The following is a 21,782-nucleotide window of genomic DNA, read 5'->3' on the forward strand; positions in this document are numbered from 1 at the left end:
TGTGGTACCTATACAAAATGGAATATTTTTCAAGCATAAAAAGAAAATCCTGCCAAATTCAGCAACATAAATGGAACTAGAGATCATTATGTTAAATGAAATAAGCCAGGCACAGAAAGACAAATACCATATGATCTCACTCACATGTGGAATCTAAGAACATTGATCTCATAGAAGTTGAGAGTAGACTAGTGGCTACCAGAGGACAGCAAGGAGGGAAATTGTTCATCAGTGGGTACTATGTTATAGTGTGCTATTGTACTGTAGTGACTACAGATGACAGTAATGTCTTATACATTTCAATAAGCTAGATGAAAGGATTTTGAAAGTTTTTACCAAAAAGAAATGATATTTGAGGAAATAAATATGTTTAGCTCAACTTAAATACTACCCAATATATACATGCATCAAAACATCACATGGTACTCCATTAATATGCACAATTTTTATGTTTCTATGTATCAATGGAAAATGGAGTTTTAAAAAAGAAATAATTATTAGGAAAGAAACTGTTTTCCATGTCTGATGCCATCACCTCTATCAACTCCAGCAGATCCCATCCCTCAATTTAATTCTCAATTCATTATTATAATTTATCTACTTCAAAGACAACCAAAACCAATAAAATACGTGTGTTGGGGAAAAAAATTCTGAGTATGTTAGAGATCCTAAACCAGTTAGATCAAAACTCTAAATTGAGAGTTAAAAATAATAAAGAACAAATCCAAAATAGTTCAAAATTAGTACTACCCTACCAAATGGATTTGAATAGGCAATAAGTTAAAACATGTCCCCTGAAGTCACACGTGCATCATAACCTGACATAACCCTGATGCCACAGGACATCTCTATGAGGCCTTCACCTAGTGTTCTTGTTGATTCCCAACTATAAAATGAGTAATTTACGTCCAATTAAGTTTCAGTCAATGCAACAAAAACTCCAGGTCCCCCACCCAGTATATAATAGAATTTCTGAAGTTAAAAATTAAAACTAACATAGAAGAATTGATATTTGAATTATTTGTCTAAATGCCCAATTTGCTTTTTAAAAACTGGAATAATTTTTGGGCTGCAATTGTGTAAAATGAATCAGAATGCATTCTGTTGTAATATATACCTAATTAAAATAATTAATAAAAAGTGCATATATAAAAAAACTGGAATAATTTTGACAAAAGTATCCTGATTGATAAATGCTTCCATTAAGGCCCCCCAATCTAACATTGGCCATTATCCATATATGATCCATAACTTACACACATAACAGAACTGTAGATACAGAAATTTAAGCCTATGGCAGACTGAATAAAATCCCCTAGGACAGTCACAAACCTCAGAGTAAAACTTAGCTAAAAACATGGTGTTAGCCTGTCCCTTGACAGTGAGTTGTGGAGAAGCCCTTCTGCAAGTCTAGGCTGCAGGAAGTGTAACATCAGGTACTATACGCTGATGCTAGAGAAAGTCTAGAAAAGTTCCTAGAAATGTTTAGTAATTGTTTATAAAAGTAGGATTTTATCCTTTGGCTGGATTTTCAACTTGCTCAAACCAGTTATAATTTCCTTTCTATGCATATACATGCGCATATATAAAATATACTACCTATATATATGGAAGTCCATTCACATAAGCACAAGAGAGCCAACTTTTAGTACAAACTTTTATGTTTAGACATGGTTCTACAGACTTCACCATATATCATCTAATATAATCACTAGAATAAGCAAATCCGTTTGGATACTATTGTGCCTTATTTTAGAAATTAAAAATTTGTGGCACCAGAACTAAAGTAACTTTCCAAGTCTCATAGCCAGGAAGCAGCACATTTAGGACTTAAACCTGGCTCCAGAGCACTTTTTATTAACTATGACAGTAGAATTGTTTTTCTATACAATACAATGTCTCACCATGAAAAAGATTTGCTTCAGTTTTTCCCTCATGAAAATATATCTGTCCTATATAAATACTGGTGAAAGGGCCAGAAAGCGCCTCTTGGTGACATATATATGTCTGATACAAGGATATGGATAAATCAAAGATCATGAAAGGCAGAGGCATAGTAATTAAGAATGCATCTCTAAAAACCCATGAAAATGGCAGTAAGATTACTTTTAACAACTCAGTGTCTCCAAACTCATTTATGACTCTCTCTCAGAAATAACCATGAGCATCCACACCCAACATGGAGAATTGTGTGTATATACTATTGTCAAGGCACATGTTAAACATTATAATATCTTTAATTTCTAAAGTTTGACATGAAAAACAAATATAGCAAATGAGTAACTTGAATTCCATTTTGGAATCACTTAATTTAAGCTATTCATGTGAAGTTACGAAGTTCCATGATCTTTAACAATTTGCAATTTTGCAGAGACACTGACTGAACCATTGCAGACACCCCACTGCTCTGCTGATAGGGTTGCTGGGCTAGGAGCTTGTGATGGTAGCTCTGCCCCTTGAAGCTTTGATGCTATTATGGTTTGGATATGAGGTATCCCCATAAAACTCCTGTGCTAATACAGGAGATGAAATGATTTGACTGCAAGAGATATAAACTAATCTAGAGGATTAATCCACTGGATGGATTAATAATTTGGATGACAGCTGGGACATGCTTGCAGGAGGTTTGTCACTTGGTGTGTGTGTAAGAAATTATATATTTTTTTCTCCGGCTTCTTGCATGCTCTCTTTCTGATTCCTGGCTGCCATGAGCTAAGTAGTCTTCCTCTGCCATTGCCCTTCCACCTTACCTTGGTCCCAGAGCAGTGGAGTCAGCCAACTATGGACTAAGACCCCTAAAACTATTAGCCAAAATAAACTTTTCCTTCTCTAAGATGTTGTTTCAGGTATTTTAGTCACAGTTACAAAAAGCAGACTAACACAGATGCTCTTCACTCATGGGCTTGAGCACAGTGACAGGTAGAGAATCCCAGTGCTTTCTGTCTTTGTCAAAATGGATGCGCTTTGGAAAACATAAAACACTATCCAATATTCTAGTTAGAAAGGTTTTAAAAATCCAAGAAGCTTAAGAAAATAAAGTTTCTTAGCCAGAAAATATTGTGTATATAAGGCATATTAAAATATTTCATATATAAATCATATGTATAACAATATATCAATATATATAACATATTATTTACTACATAACAAACATGCCATGCACATATATGAAGAGTTTATTCTGAGACTTTCAAGAGTCACTATTGCAATTCCTCCACATATATCATGTCCCCTCACTACGACCTTGGGGATAATGAAGAGCATAACAGACACAAGCCCACACCTTCAGGAAGCCACCCCTTTGTACACATCAATCAGACATCTCACAGAAAAGTGCAGCACACAGGATCCAGGCAGGGCACAACACTGTGACTTCTCTCATCCAAGGTCTTCAAAAATAAGAAACATCCTTGAGTGCCCAGGAGACTTCCAATAGAAAGATAAAAAAAAATTACCTCTCTAGTTGTGCTTATAGCCCTACAATCCTGTTTACAAAAATCATACCCTTTTACCTAGAGTAGCGCATTAAATCTTATCCATGATCAAATTTAAGCCAACTTGCAACTCCTAACTAGCATTTATCAGGAAGCAGAAATTCTTAAAAACAGCATCACCTAACCACAAAGCTAAAATCATGGGAAGAGTAGGGAAAACAAAAACAATATATGTTGTGTTTAATAAAAACAACATTTCTGTGTTTTCAATACAATTATGTAATTTGTAGCCACCATCAGAGGCATCCATTGAACAGCTTACCTGTGTGCCTAGTTTGGGACTACTAACATCTACAGTTCCGCTTACGTGCACATTCCAAATAGTTGGTATTAAGAGAGTTTAGTAACTCCAAAAATTAGTAAAAACATAGTACAAAAAAAATGATCAGTGCCTAAGGAAATGGAAATGCTAATTACCTTGATTTGGTCAATACACCTATATGTAATTACCACACTGTACCCCATAAATAGAAACAATTATGTCAATTAAAATGTTGAGTACAAATATAGTACAAATGTTCTTGGAGACAGGGATATGTCTAAAGATGTCAAAACTCATCGATGACATTTCTTTTATGGCCACATTTCTTGTAAAGGCATTAGAGTCCCTCCTTCATGGAGGTATTTTTGGTTTTGTTTTTTTTTTCCTTGTTTCCTATTTGAAAACAAGTCAACAATGTCCCCTTTTCACGGCAAGAAAACCTGCCAAGGGAAGTGGAGACACAACCCAAAGCAGCTGGCTTCAAGAACCTGCCATAAAGAAATAGTCCCATCCCATTGAGTCCCATCCCATCCCCCTCACCTCCCCCTCCCCAACAACCCCAAGGACACAGCCACATCAATCATCCAGAGATGAATGGCTCAGGGCCTCAGGGAACCCAGCCACATCAGAGCAAGGCTCCAATAAAAGATGGACACAAAAACCCACCCAGAAAGACAGACAACTAATGTAAATAAGACACATTCTCAATTTAACATAAAGTGTGCACAGCTGAATCTTCTGAGGAAGACCCACCTTCAAGTGAAGAACTTCCCAACACAGTCCAACCTGCAGGTAGCTCCAGCTGGGTCAGAGCCAGCACCAGCTCCTCATCCAAAGCAGGTAGTGCTGCCACCGTCAGGGCAAATGGGGTGAGCAGGCTCTGGTGGCTATAGGCTGTGAGGCGATCAGCCTGGGTAACCAGCAATCGGGCCAGCCTGCAGGCCATGTTGTCCACGTAGGTCACTGAGCCAGAGCCCATGGTCACCGGGGAGTAGCCTTCTGAGCAGAGGCACACAGACACCGTCACCGTCTCCTGAAGCCGGTGGCCTGGACGACAAGACAGTGAACAGCTCAGCCCAAGTCTGCAGAAGACTCCCCCAGTGGCCTCAAGCTAGCTCAGCAGCACTGGCAGGAGGACAGGCAGAACGGAGAGCCTGCCAGTATTTAAACACTGCCACACCTGTGTGGCAGTCAAGTTAAAGCTGACACCATCCTCTTTTAGTGACTACTGATTTTAAAGCTCTCTTTTATGAGCTTAGGGTCTATTCTTCTCTCGTGACCAAGCACACTTATTTGCCTGTCTTCACCTCTTACCTCCACCCCAGCCCCCTGAGTTCAATTCTGCCACCTTGAATGTACCCACTCCCATCAAACTGCACACATCCAGCTACATGAGCTCTTTTCCTCTCTGACATTTCCTCCAGCGTCATATATTTTTACCTATTTATTTAGATGAGAATTTTGTAAGATAGCATCACAAAATTACACACATTCATCCTAATTCCATGGCACTCCTTTGAATGTGAGTTGGGAAGGGTTAAGAATACTAAGCAGTCCAAGTGTGGTAGTGCACACCTGTAATCCCAGTGACTCAGGAGGGTAAGGAAGGAGAATTGCAAGTTTAAAGCCAGCCTCAGCAATTTAGCAAGACTCTAAGCAACTTAGCAATCAAGATCCTATTTCTAAATTAAAAACACAAAAAAGGGCTTGGAATGTGGCTCAGTAGATAAGCCCCCCCACCCCCGAGTTTAATCCCCAGTACCAAAAAGAAAAAAAAAAAACCCAAGAAAAGAATACTAAAAACACATGCACACATTGATATGAACATATTCAACAGAAATATATGTATGTTCTTTGGTGCCTTCCCCTTGACTTCTGATAATAGCTCCTCTGTTCCTCTGATAACTATCTTCTCAGTTCTTAATACTGGTAGGGGTAGTTACCAAGCCCCTCCTTATACTCCTCTTCTTTGCCTCACTCTCAACTTTTGCCAAAGTTGGTGAACTCCTACTAAAGTACATTTTTCTGTTGCCTTTGGCAGATTTTCCAGGAATTAGTAGCAGCAAACCACTGTAACCATGATAATCACGGCTGACACAGAAGCCATTCAGCTACCGCTGGCCCATGAGGCCCTCCTGTCCCCAAGCAAATGGCTCTGCCTTATTCTACAAAGCTTTCCTCAGATGCTATTCTACCAGGACTCCAGGATCAAGAGTATCTGAAGTTTACTAGAGAGTTACTTCCAGCCTCACACTAACCCTTTAAAAGGGGAGGTATAGAATGTACCCGCCACCACTAGACTGCAAAAATCCAATATATACTACAGAAACCTGTTCTTCATGTTTGTGAAGGTTACCCTAATAAACCTGTAGCCAGCCAAATGTAAGGATCAGAACTAAAGACTGCTCATCTCTAGGGAATCTTAAAATGAAGTTAAGGACCCTTACTTTAAGGAGGCCACATTATAATCAGAAAGACTTTCTTTAAGACAGGAGGGGAAGGACAATGGCCCCTACATGTAAGCAAAGAAAAAGACAAAACGGAAAGTTCTGATATTGGGAGGGGCATTTTAGTTAATTATTTCTATTTTTTCTCTATAAGAGGCTTAATAAAAGAGAAAGCTAAGAAAAAAGGGAGGAAACTAAAGGTAAGAAAGACATCAGAGCACAAAGACAGAGAGAAAAAGGACCAACAGGCAAAGTAACTATGTGCCACTAATTAAGTTTGATTTTTTTTTTCTTCTTGTAAGGACGAGGGTTACTGGAGAGGGAGAGCAAAGTGCTTAATATTGCCCACAGTCACAGAGATGGTCTCCAATGACTAAGACCAAGCAGGATTGAAAAGTATTCATACTTCTATACAATTTTCACTATATCTGTGTTGTTTGCATATTCACTACAAAATCTATTTCCACATGCAGCTGATATACTACATAAGTGCTTAGGAACATATTTTCTTTAAGAATAAGGCCAGGGGCTGGGGCTTTAGCTCAGTGGTAGAGTGCTTGCCTAGCACATGTGAGGCACTGGGTTTGATCTTCAGCACCACATAAAAATACATAAGTAAAATAAAGGTATTGTGTCCACCTACAACTAAAAAAATAAATAAATAAATCAAAAGAATGAGGCCAATCTTACCTATAAGAAAAATTGAAGATCATGTATGTGCTACAACTTAAGAGGGCTTGAAAGGCCCATGATTAAGGAAAAAAATCAATAGAATAATGGGAAAAAAAAACAAAAACTATTACCTCTCCTTGCAGGTGATGACATTTAAATTCCACCTTTAGATTAAAGCTTGATAGATGCATGAGCTACATCATATTGAAAATGCAAAACAAATATATCTGATAAGGGTTGTTAATTCATAATACCAGATTAACTCTATATAAAATAAATAAGATACATTAATTTCTATTATGTAAGATATATTACTCTTAATGTAAGGTATATCAACTTGTCACATGTCACCAGGGCATTTGAAGGAGAATAACAGGTTTCAAAATGGGAACACTTTGATGGTGGGGAGAGAAAGTTCTGGAGCCTAAGATCATTAAGGAGAATTCTGAATGGATACAGAACCCCAGCCAGCAAAGGGAGCAAGGCAGGGGAGAGGTGGACCTGGAGCTGCCAGGCTGACACAGGGGAATGAGGAAGGAGGCTGAAGACAAACTTCATCAGTGCCAGTTCTTCCTGAGCCAACCCTGGCATTGAACCCTGGGACTTGAGGATGTGATACTTAGGGTATAGTGTTTCCTCCGTTTGGCTGCATCCAAAGTACACCCAATCATAAGAGCATGGTGCAGCCAGCAGGATGAGCCTGCTAGTCAAGGACTAAGTCAAGACTCCAAATGTAGCTGCAGATGAAGCAGGAAAACCCTCCCATGAGAGAGAACACAGTGCAAGTTTTCTTCCTGATGGTACCCGTCTGTACACACCCAGGCACAGCCTCAGAGCACTGTTTTCCTTTCCCTTCTGGTTTTCTCCCGGCCTAGAACTCTGGAGGGAAGATGACTGCTAACAGAGTTCCCAATCATGCAACAAAGAGGCCGCTCACCTGGAATTCTGGATTGGAGAATGTTATCCTCGATGCGCTCTGCGATCACAATGTGTCTCTGATGAGATCCATCATAAATAAAGTAAAACTCAGCATCTTCGGGAAGATAAACATTTTTGCCAAACTTTGCATAGACTGTCATCTGCCCCTGAAAGATAAATAAGTTGGGGCATCATTACACTTCCTTGTCCTGGCTCTAAGAAACCACAACAAAAGGGCGCACATCCAAAACATTGTCATTTGTTATATTCACTTTGTATGAGTGAGCTCAAATATCATGAATCCACCTTTCCAACAACAACATTTTGTGACATTGGGGAAGATGCTTCCTGTTATATTTGGAATCGGGGTAAGAGCTAGTCTGCTCAGGAAAGTTAAAGAAGTTCAGGACATAGGGAAGGATTTTTTTTTTAATTTACTAGATGTGGGAATGTGATATTTCATTGTCTTTTACTTTGAACTCTTACCTGCCAAACATCATTGCTTGTATTAATTTTCATCCTGTACCTGAAATGCCAATATTAGTACAAAGGTTCATGATAATTGTCATTAGCCCTGGCTTTGCCTTGTAGGTGGCAAGAACCTTCAATGTTCACAAACATTGCCAAACAAACAGGACAACTGGCTCCCACACTTGATATGCCAGTTCCATTAGCTATTTATCTTCTCAAAGGGATTTCCAAGTCCCCTTTCTCAACCAACCTGGCCTTACAGTTTCTCTCAAGAGCTCCTGGTTGGCACAAAGCCTGCAAAGCACCCTGTCCCATGGAGGCACAATCTGAGGGCAAGTGTCCAAAGGAACCGAGGTGGCAGCTAGAAGTCTTGAGTATATGATCCTGCAGTGGCTTTGGGCATGGTGCTAAATCATCAGAGCTGCGCCCCAGTGGGATGCAGTGATGGACAAGCCCACCAGATCTTCCCAGGAGACTTAGAAGGATTCATGACACTCCCTACCCCAAACACAAAAAGGCAGTGTGGAGAGGGGCCTCCAGGGAGAGGGAGCATTCCGCCCAGCCCGTGGGAGTGGCAAGGAAGTGGAAAGTGGGGGCTGGAAAGGTCGCCCACCTTGGAGGGCCTCCAGAGCTCGCCTAGTGTGGAGAAGCATCTGGGCTTCTGTGTGCTCTACCAGAGCAAACCAAACCCATCCTCCAGGAGATTCTCACCCTGAGATAGGAAAGAAAACTGAGCAGAGAAACACCTATGCAGTCTCCTGGACATCTGTTTGCCTTTGATGGGTATCAGACTGACAGTCTGTATAGCAGCATGACACTCCAGGATGCTAAAGAATCAAGTGAATCAGGAACAAAAGCAAGATTTGTGCAGGGCTCCTCCTTTCAGTTGCCACACTGTTATTTAATCTAAATTTTTTTAAATAAAAAAGCTATGTTTTCATAGTGGTTTGAATCCATCCAACATACATAAAGTTATCTGAAATTATAACTTGGGGTGAACACCAATTGTGGAGTTCTGAAAAAACAAAAAACATCACCAGTTCACAATTTTGAATTGTCTTTTGTCTGCATAGGGCATGCATGCACAAACACAAGTGAAAGAAAGTAACACAACAAGAAAAGTCTATCATACAATAGCTTCAAAAAAAGTTCAGGAAGGAGATCTGAAAAGGAAAAAAAAAAAACAATAACAAATATCTAACATGAGCGACAGGAAACTGAGATGAAATTCCATTTCCTAAAAACGGAAGAACAAATTGCTATAGTCATGTTCTTGGTTACTAAAGGGATTGTTAATAATCCATGGACAGAATCTGACCTGACCTCTTCATGTTCTTTTTTTTTTTTAAATAGAAAACAGATTGTATAAATAGATCAAAGATTTTCTCAGATCACAAGAATATCTAATCTGCATCTATTCCAAACAGTGGTCATATTACTATTTTGCTTGGTTGGGTGAACAAGGACTACCACTTAGGAAAGCATTTAATTATAACCCTTTTCTAATGCAGTATACTGTCCCCCTAACAGTATGGTCTTGCACTTCATGGTAGCCCTCTTTCAATGACATCATGCTTATGTCAGGAAAGAAGATAAATAACACTCATGTCAGAAGTGAGACAGGCCCATTAAAGAGAGATGTCCACAAATCCTAGCACTAAGTACGATATCAGCAATAAAAGGAGTCCCTTTTTAATAATCACAAGGACACCAGAAAGACAAAGATACTATGGGAGTGGAAAGAAAGGGGATGATCAGAAACCAATAGAGGTAGCCCATGAGATAGAAGGGGAGTCAGGAGAGGAAGCCAGAGAAAGAAAATATGAAGATGATAGAACAAGAACATCTGCATTTAGGAAAGGCCATTCACATGGCATGTAGAAGGTGGACTGTACATGAAGCTCCCTGGAGGATCTCAGGAACATGGAAAGAATATGTTGAGCAATCAGAGCAGTGATTAATCAGCCACAGGTACCAGATTTTGGCTAAGACCGGGGTCTTTCTAATCACGGTGGCCCCTGAAAATCTGCTGCTCTTCTTATAAGGCCACTTGTTTCATACATGATAAAGACAAATTCTAACATACAGATTCCAGGGTACCTCTTTCACTTTCCCATCTGGATTCAATTGCATTCTTTGCTTTGGGCAATTGAAAATGACAAACTTTCCTAATTTGTTAGCATCAACATCAGAATCACTCCACATCTGAACAGAGGTAACAGAGATGTGTTATCACCTTTCTATCAATTACATTCTAAATGCAAACTCTGAAATAGCTCACTGAAACTTCTGGACACAAGAAGAGGCATACTAAGAAAAAAATCTCTAAAATTAATTTATAAATGTAATGTGCAACAATCAAAATCAAAATTCCAGAATAAGCTTGTGTCTAAAGTTTATTTGGAAGAGTAAATACATAAGAATAGAAACAAAAGTTTGAGATAGAATAATATTTAGGCTGTGAATGAAGGGCTCAGAGTTTGCCCTATGACATAGCAAAATATAGAATAAAACCCAGGTAATGTGAAGAGTATGTAGAGACAGATCCCAAAGTAGAGTGCAGAGACAGACACATGTGCCCATGGAAATTACATAATCAAGATGGCATTTCAAATCAGTGAGTTAAGAATGGTCTACTTAATAAATGGTTTGGGTACAACAGCTCTCCACTGGGAGTGAAAACATGCTTCCTATCCCATAACTAAATTTCTAATTAATTCAATATTTAATACACAAAATTCATACGAGCATGAAACTAGAAGACCATTTAAAGTCTTCATTATCAAACAAAATGATGGTGATTACAGATATCTAAATTTCAGACACATGAAAATGAAGAGTACAAACTCCTTTTCATTTTCCTATGGTCTTACTGGCTTTGTCCCTAGGCACAGATATTCCTCACAGAAGAAGTACATGCACTGCTAAGATTTCCTCTCTTTTATCAAAATTACTTTTCTTCCCCCTTCACTTTTGGTTGAAAATTTTTCTCTATTTTTCTATAAAATATAAATATGCTATTTAAGAAAAATATCTAAATAGACACATCCCAAATCTAAAAAAAAATTTCCACATTGTTACAGTTGTTGACACTTTTCTATTTGCATCCATTAAGTATTTGATATTCCATAATTCTGTAATTAAACATTCTTCTAGTGTTGTACATTAAGTGTATTTCTTTTTTAACTTTATAAACAATACCATAATAAACAATTTCATGTGCATTTTTATTCTTCAAGTTACTAGTTTAAAGTAAATTCCAGAAATAAATCCAAGAATGTGAATAAATTGTCACAAGCAGCCAAACTGCTATCCAAAACTGTTGTATCAATTCTCATTATCTCGTGTGCCGATCATGTGTACCATTTTCATCTCAACCTTGTCAAAACTATTTTTGTAGTATTTCCTGTGTTAGATAATAAACCATTCCTTGCTGATTTAATTCATTTCTTTCAGTTGCCAATGAAATCATTTGCACACTTTTAGAAAAATCTGTTACTAAATGGTGTATATATTTGATAGTGGGCAAGTCAAACTTCAATTTAAAGCATTCTACTTTTCCCTCCTCTTCTTTTTCACTTCTGAGTTCACCTGTATAAGCTTTACCTTTGATGGGTCAAAATTTTCACTTTCCCAAGTAAACCAGCTGGAACCAATGTCAGATCACCCCTTTTTCCCTTTGAATAGTGAAGGTATATCACTTTTTACCCACTCATGCTTGGGTAAAAACCACTCAGCTCTACTCCTGTGAGACCCTCATCTATATTCCTGTGTACTCCATCTTGCTCTCAAGGCCAAGCAACATAGAAAATGGTAACAACAAATGTGGAATAGGAAAGATGAACTGTAATCCTATTAAATAGACTTCGATATAAACACAAAAAATTAGGTGAATTAAATCAACGTATCTTTTCCATCAATATCCTTCTAGACAAATACTACTTATAGATTGCATGGATAATTATTCTCAAAGACTTATCCTTCTGCTAAAATGCTAGGACATCTATGGATTATTTTTCCAAAAGAATTTGAAATGTATTATGTGGTTTTCAACTTAATCTATCTCTTCCAACAAACGTAACTCCTGTTTAGACAGCATATGCAGTAGAAACAGTCATAGATGCTAATTTGCATGTTCCAAGGACTTGTTCACCAATCTCTGTCTCTAGTACCCTGAGTAAAAGAGTAGCTGCATTAACCTAATCACTGAGCATTCTTGCACTAATATCCTCTCCCTCCCCCCACCCTCTCTTCCCTCTCACCCACTGCAGGCCATGAATCTGTACATAGTTATTCTTTATTAATAACAATGCTGTTTGCTAGACAACAACCTTAGCTGTGAGTTTCAAAAATATCTAGTAAGAATAATGTATTTTCAAATTAGACAATGAGAAAAAGTAGTACATCTTTTTATAGTGGGTTTTTTGTTGGTTGGTTGGTTGGTATTGCAGATTGAACTCAGGGACACTTAACCTTTGAACTGCATTTTTATGTTTTATTTAGAGACAGGATCTTGCTAAGTAGCCTAGAGCCTTGCTGAGTTGCTGAATTTGCAATCCTCCTGCCTCAGCCTCTTGAGCCTCTGGAATTACAGGTATTCTCCCAATTATGTGGGTTTTCTTAATCTGGTGTCATGGGAAGAATCCATAAATGCATTTCAGGTAGTATGAGCACCTTTTAAAATTATTAGCAAAACTAGTGCTTGCTTTGGTAGCACATATACTAAAATTGGAATAATACAGAGAAGATTAGCATGGCCTCTACGCATAAGTGTTTCATATTTTGAAAAAAAAATTATTAGCAAAATTGTTTCTGTGTATATGTGTTCATGTTAAGAAAAGATTTACAGCCTTCATCACAGTCTCAGAGGCATACAAAAATTCACAATTTATAATTCTGGCTTTTATAGTAACAGATAAAAATGGAAACTTAACAAATGCTTTTTAATGACAATAGCCACCTTTTTATATAACAGTTGGACATGTTTTCCAAAGTATTCTGGTGTAATATACAATCTTTTTTTTTTTAATTTTTTATTGTTGGCTGTTCAAAACATTACATAGTTCTTGATATATCATATTTCACAATTTGATTCAAGTGGGTTATGAGCTCCCATTTTTACCCCATATACCGATTGCAGAATCACATCAGTTACACATCCATTGATTTACATATTGCCATACTAGTGTCTGTTGTATTCTGCTGCCTTTCCTATCCTCTACTATCCCCCCTCCCCTCCCCTCCCCTCCCCTCCCCTCCCCTCTTCTCTCTCTGCCCCCTCTACTGACATTCGTTTGTCCCCCTTATATTATTTTTCCCCTTCCCCTCACTTCCTCTTGTATGTACTTTTGTATAACTCTGAGGGTCTCCTTCCATTTCCATGCATTTTCCCTTCTCTCTCCCTTTCCCTCCCACCTCTCATCCCTGTTTAATGTTAATCTTCTTCTCATGCTCTTCGACCCTACTCTGTTCTTAGTTACTCTCCTTATATCAAAGAAGACATTTGGCATTTGTTTTTTAGGGATTGGCTAGCTTCACTTAGCATAATCTGCTCTAATGCCATCCATTTCCCTGTAAATTCTATGATTTTGTCATTTTTTAATGCAGAGGAATACTCCATTGTGTATAAATGCCACATTTTTTTTATCCATTCATCCATTGAAGGGCATCTAGGTTGGTTCCACAGTCTAGCTATTGTGAATTGTGCTGCTATGAACATCGATGTAGCAGTGTCCCTGTAGCATGCTCTTTTTAGGTCTTTAGGGAATAGACCGAGAAGGGGAATAGCTGGGTCAAATGGTGGCTCCATTCCCAGCTTTCCAAGAAATCTCCATACTGCTTTCCATATTGGCCGCACCAATTTGCAGTCCCACCAGCAATGTACAAGTGTACCCTTTTCCCCACATCCTCGCCAGCACTTGTTGTTGTTTGACTTCATAATGGCTGCCAATCTTACTGGAGTGAGATGGTATCTTAGGGTGGTTTTGATTTGCATTTCTCTGACTGCTAGAGATGGTGAGCATTTTTTCATGTACTTGTTGATTGATTGTATGTCCTCCTCTGAGAAGTGTCTGTTCAGGTCCTTGGCCCATTTGTTGATTGGGTTGTTTGTTATCTTATTGTCTAATTTTTTGAGTTCTTTGTATACTCTGGATATTAGGGCTCTATCTGAAGTGTGAGGAGTAAAGATTTGTTCCCAGGATGTAGGCTCTCTATTTACCTCTCTTATTGTATCTTTTGCTGAGAAAAAACTTTTTAGTTTGAGTAAGTCCCATTTGTTGATTCTAGTTATTAACTTTTGTGCTATGGGTGTCCTATTGAGGAATTTGGAGCCCGACCCCACAGTATGTAGATCGTAGCCAACTTTTTCTTCTATCAGACGGCGCGTCTCTGATTTGATATCAAGCTCCTTGATCCATTTTGAATTCACTTTTGTGCATGGCGAGAGAAAGGGATTCAGTTTCATTTTGTTGCATATGGATTTCCAGTTTTCCCAGCACCATTTGTTGAAGATGCTATCCTTCCTCCATTGCATGCTTTTAGCCCCTTTATCAAATATAAGGTAGTTGTAGTTTTGTGGATTGGTTTCTGTGTCCTCTATTCTGTACCATTGGTCCACCCGCCTGTTTTGGTACCAGTACCATGCTGTTTTTGTTACTATTGCTCTGTAGTATAGTTTGAAGTCTGGTATCGCTATACCGCCTGATTCACACTTCCTGCTTAGCATTGTTTTTGCTATTCTGGGTCTTTTATTTTTCCATATGAATTTCATGATTGCTTTCTCTATTTCTACAAGAAATGCCGTTGGGATTTTGATTGGCATTGCATTAAACCTATAGAGAACTTTTGGTAATATCGCCATTTTGATGATGTTAGTTCTGCCTATCCATGAACAGGGTATATTTTTCCATCTTCTAAGATCTTCTTCTATTTCTCTCTTTAGGGTTCTGTAGTTTTCATTGAATATACAATCTTTATATGGGATGATTTGGAGAGTAGAAGCAACAAAGGTAGATGTGAGTTGGTATGTTAAATATAACAATCAAAATTTACTATTCATGCCATAAAAAACATTATTCTAATATAAAGATAGTGTTCTAAGTGAACTACCAAATTCATTTCTTTGTTTTAATATTTGAAGCCTAACTTTTTAATAATAATAATAATAATAATAATTCTATACAGACAAAATCCTTGAAAATTTAGGGGGTAAGAATACATTATTTTTTTATTGTATCCCTATGAAGGAAAGCAAATACAAGTACAGGTACTAGTGAGTCCTATCACTACTGGCTCACTACTCCAGAGTCAGGGGGACAACGTTGCATTTTGTGATTTCTGCTCAACGTCCCATTCAGCTTCTTCCCTTCACAGTTTCTCGGCCCACTGTCTGTGGGTGGTGTCAAAGAAAGTACTCTGAGCACAAAGTATTTTATTCCAAATCACTGTATTTAACTAAAGGCTTTCTTTAAAATCAAGTACGGAAATGCAAAGATTATTTACACAGATCTAAATATATACATATCTATACACAAACATTATCTTTATGTGTATAGGACTTCACAATTTATAAAGTACTTCCTTGTGTATTTTCTCATCTTATTCCACAATAATACCTGGGAAGGTAATATTTTTATCCTCATTTCTAAAGGAGAGAACACTAAAAACATCAAGTCTAGTAAGCAGGAAAACCAGAAATTCAACCTCTATCTTCCTGTGCAAAGCCAACAAGCTTTTATCCCCATCAGGTTACTGCACAAACAGTAAAAGACTGAATGTTTAGTGACTCACCTGCACTTTTACATTTAATTCAGTATTTGTTTTATATACTTAATAAAGAATTTGCCATCTTGAAATTCACCAGGGTTCACATCATGAAAGCCATGGGTAGGTGTGGGAGTGGGAGAGATGGATAAATGTTCCCTAATTCCTCCAAAGACATATGCGGCCATTAGAGGCATTAATTTGGGAATCAATCTGTTAATCAAAAATTCTTAGAAGGGTACAGAAAAAGCATATGATCCAAAAAAAAAATTAAGAACCACCAAATTAGAGCAGGTTTAAAAGAGTCTCACTTTTACATAGTGTAAAATAGAAAGATTACTCAAATTTATCACCCAATAAAATTCATGTGAATACTAATTAGTTAAATTCTGGGGAGAAATATCCAAATATCATTTTTTAAGATGAGGTTAACTAAAATGGCTTAAAAGACTTATAAGACATTTCTTCAGAAATTGTGTTTGGGGTACAAATGGCTTCCATTTCCAGATAGGATGACCAGACCATAGTATACCAGCATTCCTGTTGATAAAAACTGAGGAACAAAAAAAAAAAAAACAAAAACAGATAAAAGTGTTCTCTTTTTTTTAACATTTATTTTTTAGTTTTAGTTGGACACAATACCTTTATTTGGTTTATTTATTTTTATGTGGTGCTGAGGATGAAACCCAGGGCTTCACACATGCTAGGCAAGTGCTCTACCGCTGAGCCACAACCCCAGCCCCAAAAGTGTTCTTAAAAGCATCCAACTTCTATGAAAACAATGAAGACAAAAGCAATAAAATTCCAGAAAGAGGAGAAGCACTTAGAGAACAGAAGATAATGGACTAGTATCTTCAAAGCAATGGAAAAAAATGATCAACACACTAAAATTCCACATCTAAAAAAATATGCTTTTTAAATGAAGGTGGAATTTAAATTTTTAAGGCAAATACTTCAGGGACTCATCACCTGTAAAACAGTATATAAAGAAATACTAAAGGAAATTAATCAAGCAGAAATAAAATACTCTCAACAGAAACATTGATGTGCAGGAGGGAATGTGGGGCAGTAATATGGGTAATATGCGGGGCTGGGATTGTGGCTCAGTGGTAGAGCACTTGTCCCACATTGTGCAAGGGCCTGGGTTTGATCCTCAGCACCACATAAAAATAAATAAATAAATAAATAATATGGGTAATAAGTGAGTAAATATTATTAATATCAAATGTATAAAATTATAATTTACACAATAATATATTTGAAAATATATAATATAATGTTTTGCAAAACAATGTCATGGAGTTTAAATTATTTGTATTACAATGTTAGACAACAATATTGTAAAAGGTAGATGGAATTAAAGTGTAGGAAAGTGTTGAAACTAATAACTTTTATTATAATTGTAACGTATCAAATATCCAATATTTTACTTGCAAATAACAACTACAAGAATAGTAAAAGAAAATATAACTAGCCAGGCACAGTGGCACATGCCTATAATCCCAGCAGCTCTGGAGACTGAGGCAGGAGGATGGCGAGTTCAAAGCCAGGGGCAGCCACAGTGAGGTGCTAAGCAACTCAGTGAGATCCTGTCTCTAAACAAAATAGGGCTGGGATGTGGTTCAGTGGCCAAGTGACACTGAACCCCCCTGGACCCCCCCCCAGAAAAAAAATATATAAAACTAAAAGTAATAGAGGGGAAGATGAAATAGAAAACAGATGAGTAATCAAAAAGAAGACAAAACAAGAGAAACAACATAAAAAGTGTGTACCAAATAAAGCAAATAGTTACATGAATCCAACACAGCAGCAGATATATTAAATGTAAATTGACCAGTTGCTCAAATTGAACACCAAGACTGACAGTATGAATTTTTTAATCCAAAAATAATGACTATATCTATATGCTGCTTTCAAGAGACACATTTTAAAAATAATACATAAAGCTTAAAAGTAAAAAAATACCATGAGATACTAACCAATTTTGGCATAATACCAAAGTAGATATTGAAATAAGACATGTTACTAGTTAAAGAGAGTCAGTTGAACACGTTGTCATAATATTTTAAATCTATTTGTGTCTAATAACATAGCTTCAAATTCTTAAAGTACTTAACAAATATAAAAATAGACAAAACCATGATTACAGTGGAAGACTTTTAACATGGTAGAACAAGTAGACAAAAGGTGTGGAAAGATAAAAACGATTCTATATTAGACAATTAAAATCACTTATTAAAAGGAACCATTGCCAGGCCAGGGTTTTGGCTCAGTGACAGGCCACTTGCCTAGCATGCATGAGGCATTGGGTTCAATCTACGGCACCACAGAAAAGTAAACAAATAAAATAAAAGTATGTGTCCATCTACAGCTAAAAACAATATTTTTAAAAAGGAACCATTGCCATAAATTAAATATATGTGTTAATGTTTATGAAAACTATCCCTTATCCAAACTTCTGAATTAGACTCAGCAGTTCAAAAAATATAAACGTACAAATCAAAAAGTCTTTTTGACTTTCATACTGGATGAGATGATTCACCACTTTAGAATCAGGCTTTGTTTCTGTAACACAGACGAATCGAGTAAAAAAAAAAAAAAACAATTCACAACAGAGGTTAGTAAACGACTCCAGATTCCTCCCAAGACCAGAGGCAGGCTTTTGAAAACTCCTAGCTTTCTTTCTTTTCAAATCACTTACAGAATCCATGAAAACATAGAACTCCTAGAAATTGAAAACATATATCTGGGAGTTTAAGCAGCAGATCACAGTGGGAAGTGTACTGTGTTGAATATAAGAAAAATTATAATCTCCACTCTCTAGCTTGATATTCACATGGTCCCAAAATAATCAACTACAAAAAGGAAAAAGGGAAAACAAGGCAACTCAAATGGACACAAGTTGAGATTTTAGTCAATAATCAATTAGCATGACTCATCACTGAGATAGCCGCCCCCAAATGCTAATTCCACATTACCCTGTACTGAGGGAAATCTAGGAACTGCATGAGGAATGAGTATGGTAAGCTCTGCCCTATTTCTGCCAGACAACCTGAGCCATGAAATATTGTCACACAAATAAGACAAAGATGCCAAAGGGACGCAGAAGCTACATTGTCCAAGGAAGAACAATTGAAGGAACTGGAGCTGTTTTGCCAAAGAAGAGCAGACTTGAGGGTAAACAGTCCCCACTGCAAATATCTGAGGGTCTGTCATGCAGACAAGGGAGTAGACATGTCCTCCAGGCCCCAAGGGGAGAGCACAGAACAATGGAGGGAAGGACAAGGGACAGAGTTCAGCTCCACTGTGACAGCCTTCTAAGGATCAGAGGAGCCCATGGATGACAAGCTTTGACTTTGGGGGAACAAGCACTACCAGGATATAGTGGGGGTTTCATTGTTTCTCATTGTTGTTTTTTTTTTTCTTTTCTTTCTTTCTTTCTTTTTTCTTATTTATTTGTTCTAAAAGAGAATGGAGCTAAAATCTGTCTAGTCTTAACAATCCAGAATCTATACTATCTGGCATATAATTCTAGATTAATTGCTTCACTATTTAAAAATGAGTCAATCTAGATAAGGGGTTTTATTTCATTTCCCCCTTATGCTTTTGTTTCAATTTACTTTTCCAGCTCCTTGGGTAGATGGTTAGTTCATTTTTATTCTATGAGTGATTTTCAAACTGAGTTCATAGGCACCTTAAGATGTTGGGAGTTCGCAAACACTTCACTTAAATTTCATTTTGAAAATGTATTTAGAGTTATTTTTAAATCTAAAAAGATTGTTATTCACTTAAATGTACTTTTGACCAAATTTGAAGTCCCCAGAGAGCATTTGAACTACCATACTAAGTTATTGACTAGTCCACTGAATTGACAAATGTAATAAATTTAAATAATACTTTTATAATCATAAAGTTTTTTAAATTTACATATTAAAATTCCCCATAATATTTTGGGGAAAAAACTTTTCCTACAAAATCAAAGTTTCCACATCACCTGTTCGGGGTTTCTAAGGTCCCTCTGAGGATAGGATGCTCTCTGCTGTTCTATTGGGAGATAACAAAGGTCTATCAGTGACAAAAGTCACTAATGGCCTAAACAAATATATCTCCACACCTTTGTATAGTTCACATCTCAAACAAGATACATCTGCAACCCAATGAAGACTAGAACTCATCCACTTCAGATTCAGGTTGAACTCTCACAGACCATAGCCACACATGGCTATTGGGTAAATCCGTGAAGTCTAGGGATTTATGTCAAACCAAGTGTTGTCTAAAGGTCAGTGTGGGTCAGCTGACAGCCTAGAACATGCCTAACCCAAACTAAGACTAGTAGGAACACAAAGAACCCTAATTCTCCACAAATTGATCGGTCCTGGGCAAAGAAGTACTAATGGGAGTAACCATTAGTACTCTTATTCAGGACAGATCATTGAGCCTCTGTGTTCTGCAGGAAGGCCCTCTTACAAGGTATCCAGGCAGAAAGCAGTGCCTTTGCCCCTCTCATCTGACCAGTGCTTGTGCCAGAACACCTCTTCTGCCCTCACCATGCATGCATCATGAGCAGGAGCACAAGCACAAGCGCGCGTGCACACACACACACACACACACACACAGCAGGCCATTCTTAAAAAAAAAAAAAAAAAAAAACTGAAGATCCTGCCAAGCAATTCCATTGCAAGATAAAAGAATCAAGCAATCTTCACTAACGGAAGCATAAACTCAGAAATTTTAAAATATACAGTTTATTGGAATCAAAACTCTTATTTTTCAAGCAAACTGAACACTTATAAGAAAAGGTGACTTGGTCTGGGGCCCATCACACAGCAGACTGGGGCAGGGCCCAGGTTGCCACCTCTACCTATTAGGACCCTCCCCACAGTTCCATGCCACTAGTCAGGAAGAGCCACAGCCTCTGACCCCCAGATGAACCCTATTCCTCCTCCAGTAACTGGGAAGCAAGTCAGAATCAGAATCAGTAACTGTCCCCAGAGTTCCCCCATCCCCCCATTCCCATCCCTTCCACTATCCTATGGCTTCTATCAAGGGCTCCCATCACTTGCGTTAAACCACAGAGCACTTCCAGGCCCTGCTGCTCTGCCTTCCTTTCCTCACATCAAAACACAATCAAGTAAAAAGCCAGCCCAGACACAGCATAGAAAACATGACAAACTAGAGAAGCAGGAAGCAGCAGGGCACCGAGGACCAGCACCAGAGCCCAGCTCCACATGCACACAGGAGGAGAGGAGAGGAAGAGACAGAGGAGGGCTCAGTGGGAGGCAAAGTAAGCCATCAGCAGCCAGGGCTCAGGAGAGATGACCACACCACAGGAGAAAGAGTTGGGAAACACAGTGAGGAGGAGGGTGACTGAAACAGGGAAGGGGCAAGGAGGACGGAGAATAAGCAGATCTATGGGAAAGAGAAACAGCCACCCCACCAGACCCGGCACTCTGGAAACAATACTAGAGAAAGCAGGAGGGGCAACAAGGGAGGAAAAGGACCTAAATGTGGGTGCTGATAAAGGCCATTTCATGGAATCCAAACCAAGAGTCAAGGGCAAAAGAAGCATCTTTTTTTTAATATTTATTTTTTAGTTTTTCGGCAGACATAACATCTTTGTTTGTATGTGGTGCTGAGGATCGAACCCGGGCTGCATGCATGCCAGGGGAGCGCACTACCGCTTGAGCCACATCCCCAACCCCAAGAAGCATCTTGAAGTGTATCTTTTTGGCTGGGCACAGTGGTGCACACCTG

General features: G+C 38.1%; 1 protein-coding gene and 1 pseudogene across 3 annotated transcripts in view; one reads left to right on the forward strand and one right to left on the reverse strand.

Moving 5' to 3' along the window:
* Arhgef28 (Rho guanine nucleotide exchange factor 28) overlaps positions 1 to 21,782 on the reverse strand; it is a 299,305-nt gene that overhangs the window by 178,264 nt on the left and 99,259 nt on the right. For all 3 annotated transcript variants that reach the window (XM_058574125.1, XM_046427126.2, XM_046427118.2), the window contains exons 3-4: positions 7,813 to 7,960; positions 4,510 to 4,803 (exon numbers count right to left, since the gene is read on the reverse strand). In XM_058574125.1, the coding sequence (XP_058430108.1) occupies positions 4,510 to 4,803; positions 7,813 to 7,960 (442 nt within the window). The remainder of the gene's footprint in view (positions 1 to 4,509; positions 4,804 to 7,812; positions 7,961 to 21,782) is intronic.
* LOC124082832 (U6 spliceosomal RNA) lies at positions 12,963 to 13,075 on the forward strand (annotated as a pseudogene).

The sequence above is a fragment of the Marmota monax genome, unplaced genomic scaffold, assembly GCF_021218885.2.
Source record: "Marmota monax isolate L192 unplaced genomic scaffold, Marmota_monax_Labrador192_F-V1.1 WCK01_AAM20220418_F8-fsc00018, whole genome shotgun sequence".
Lineage (NCBI taxonomy): Eukaryota > Metazoa > Chordata > Mammalia > Rodentia > Sciuridae > Marmota > Marmota monax.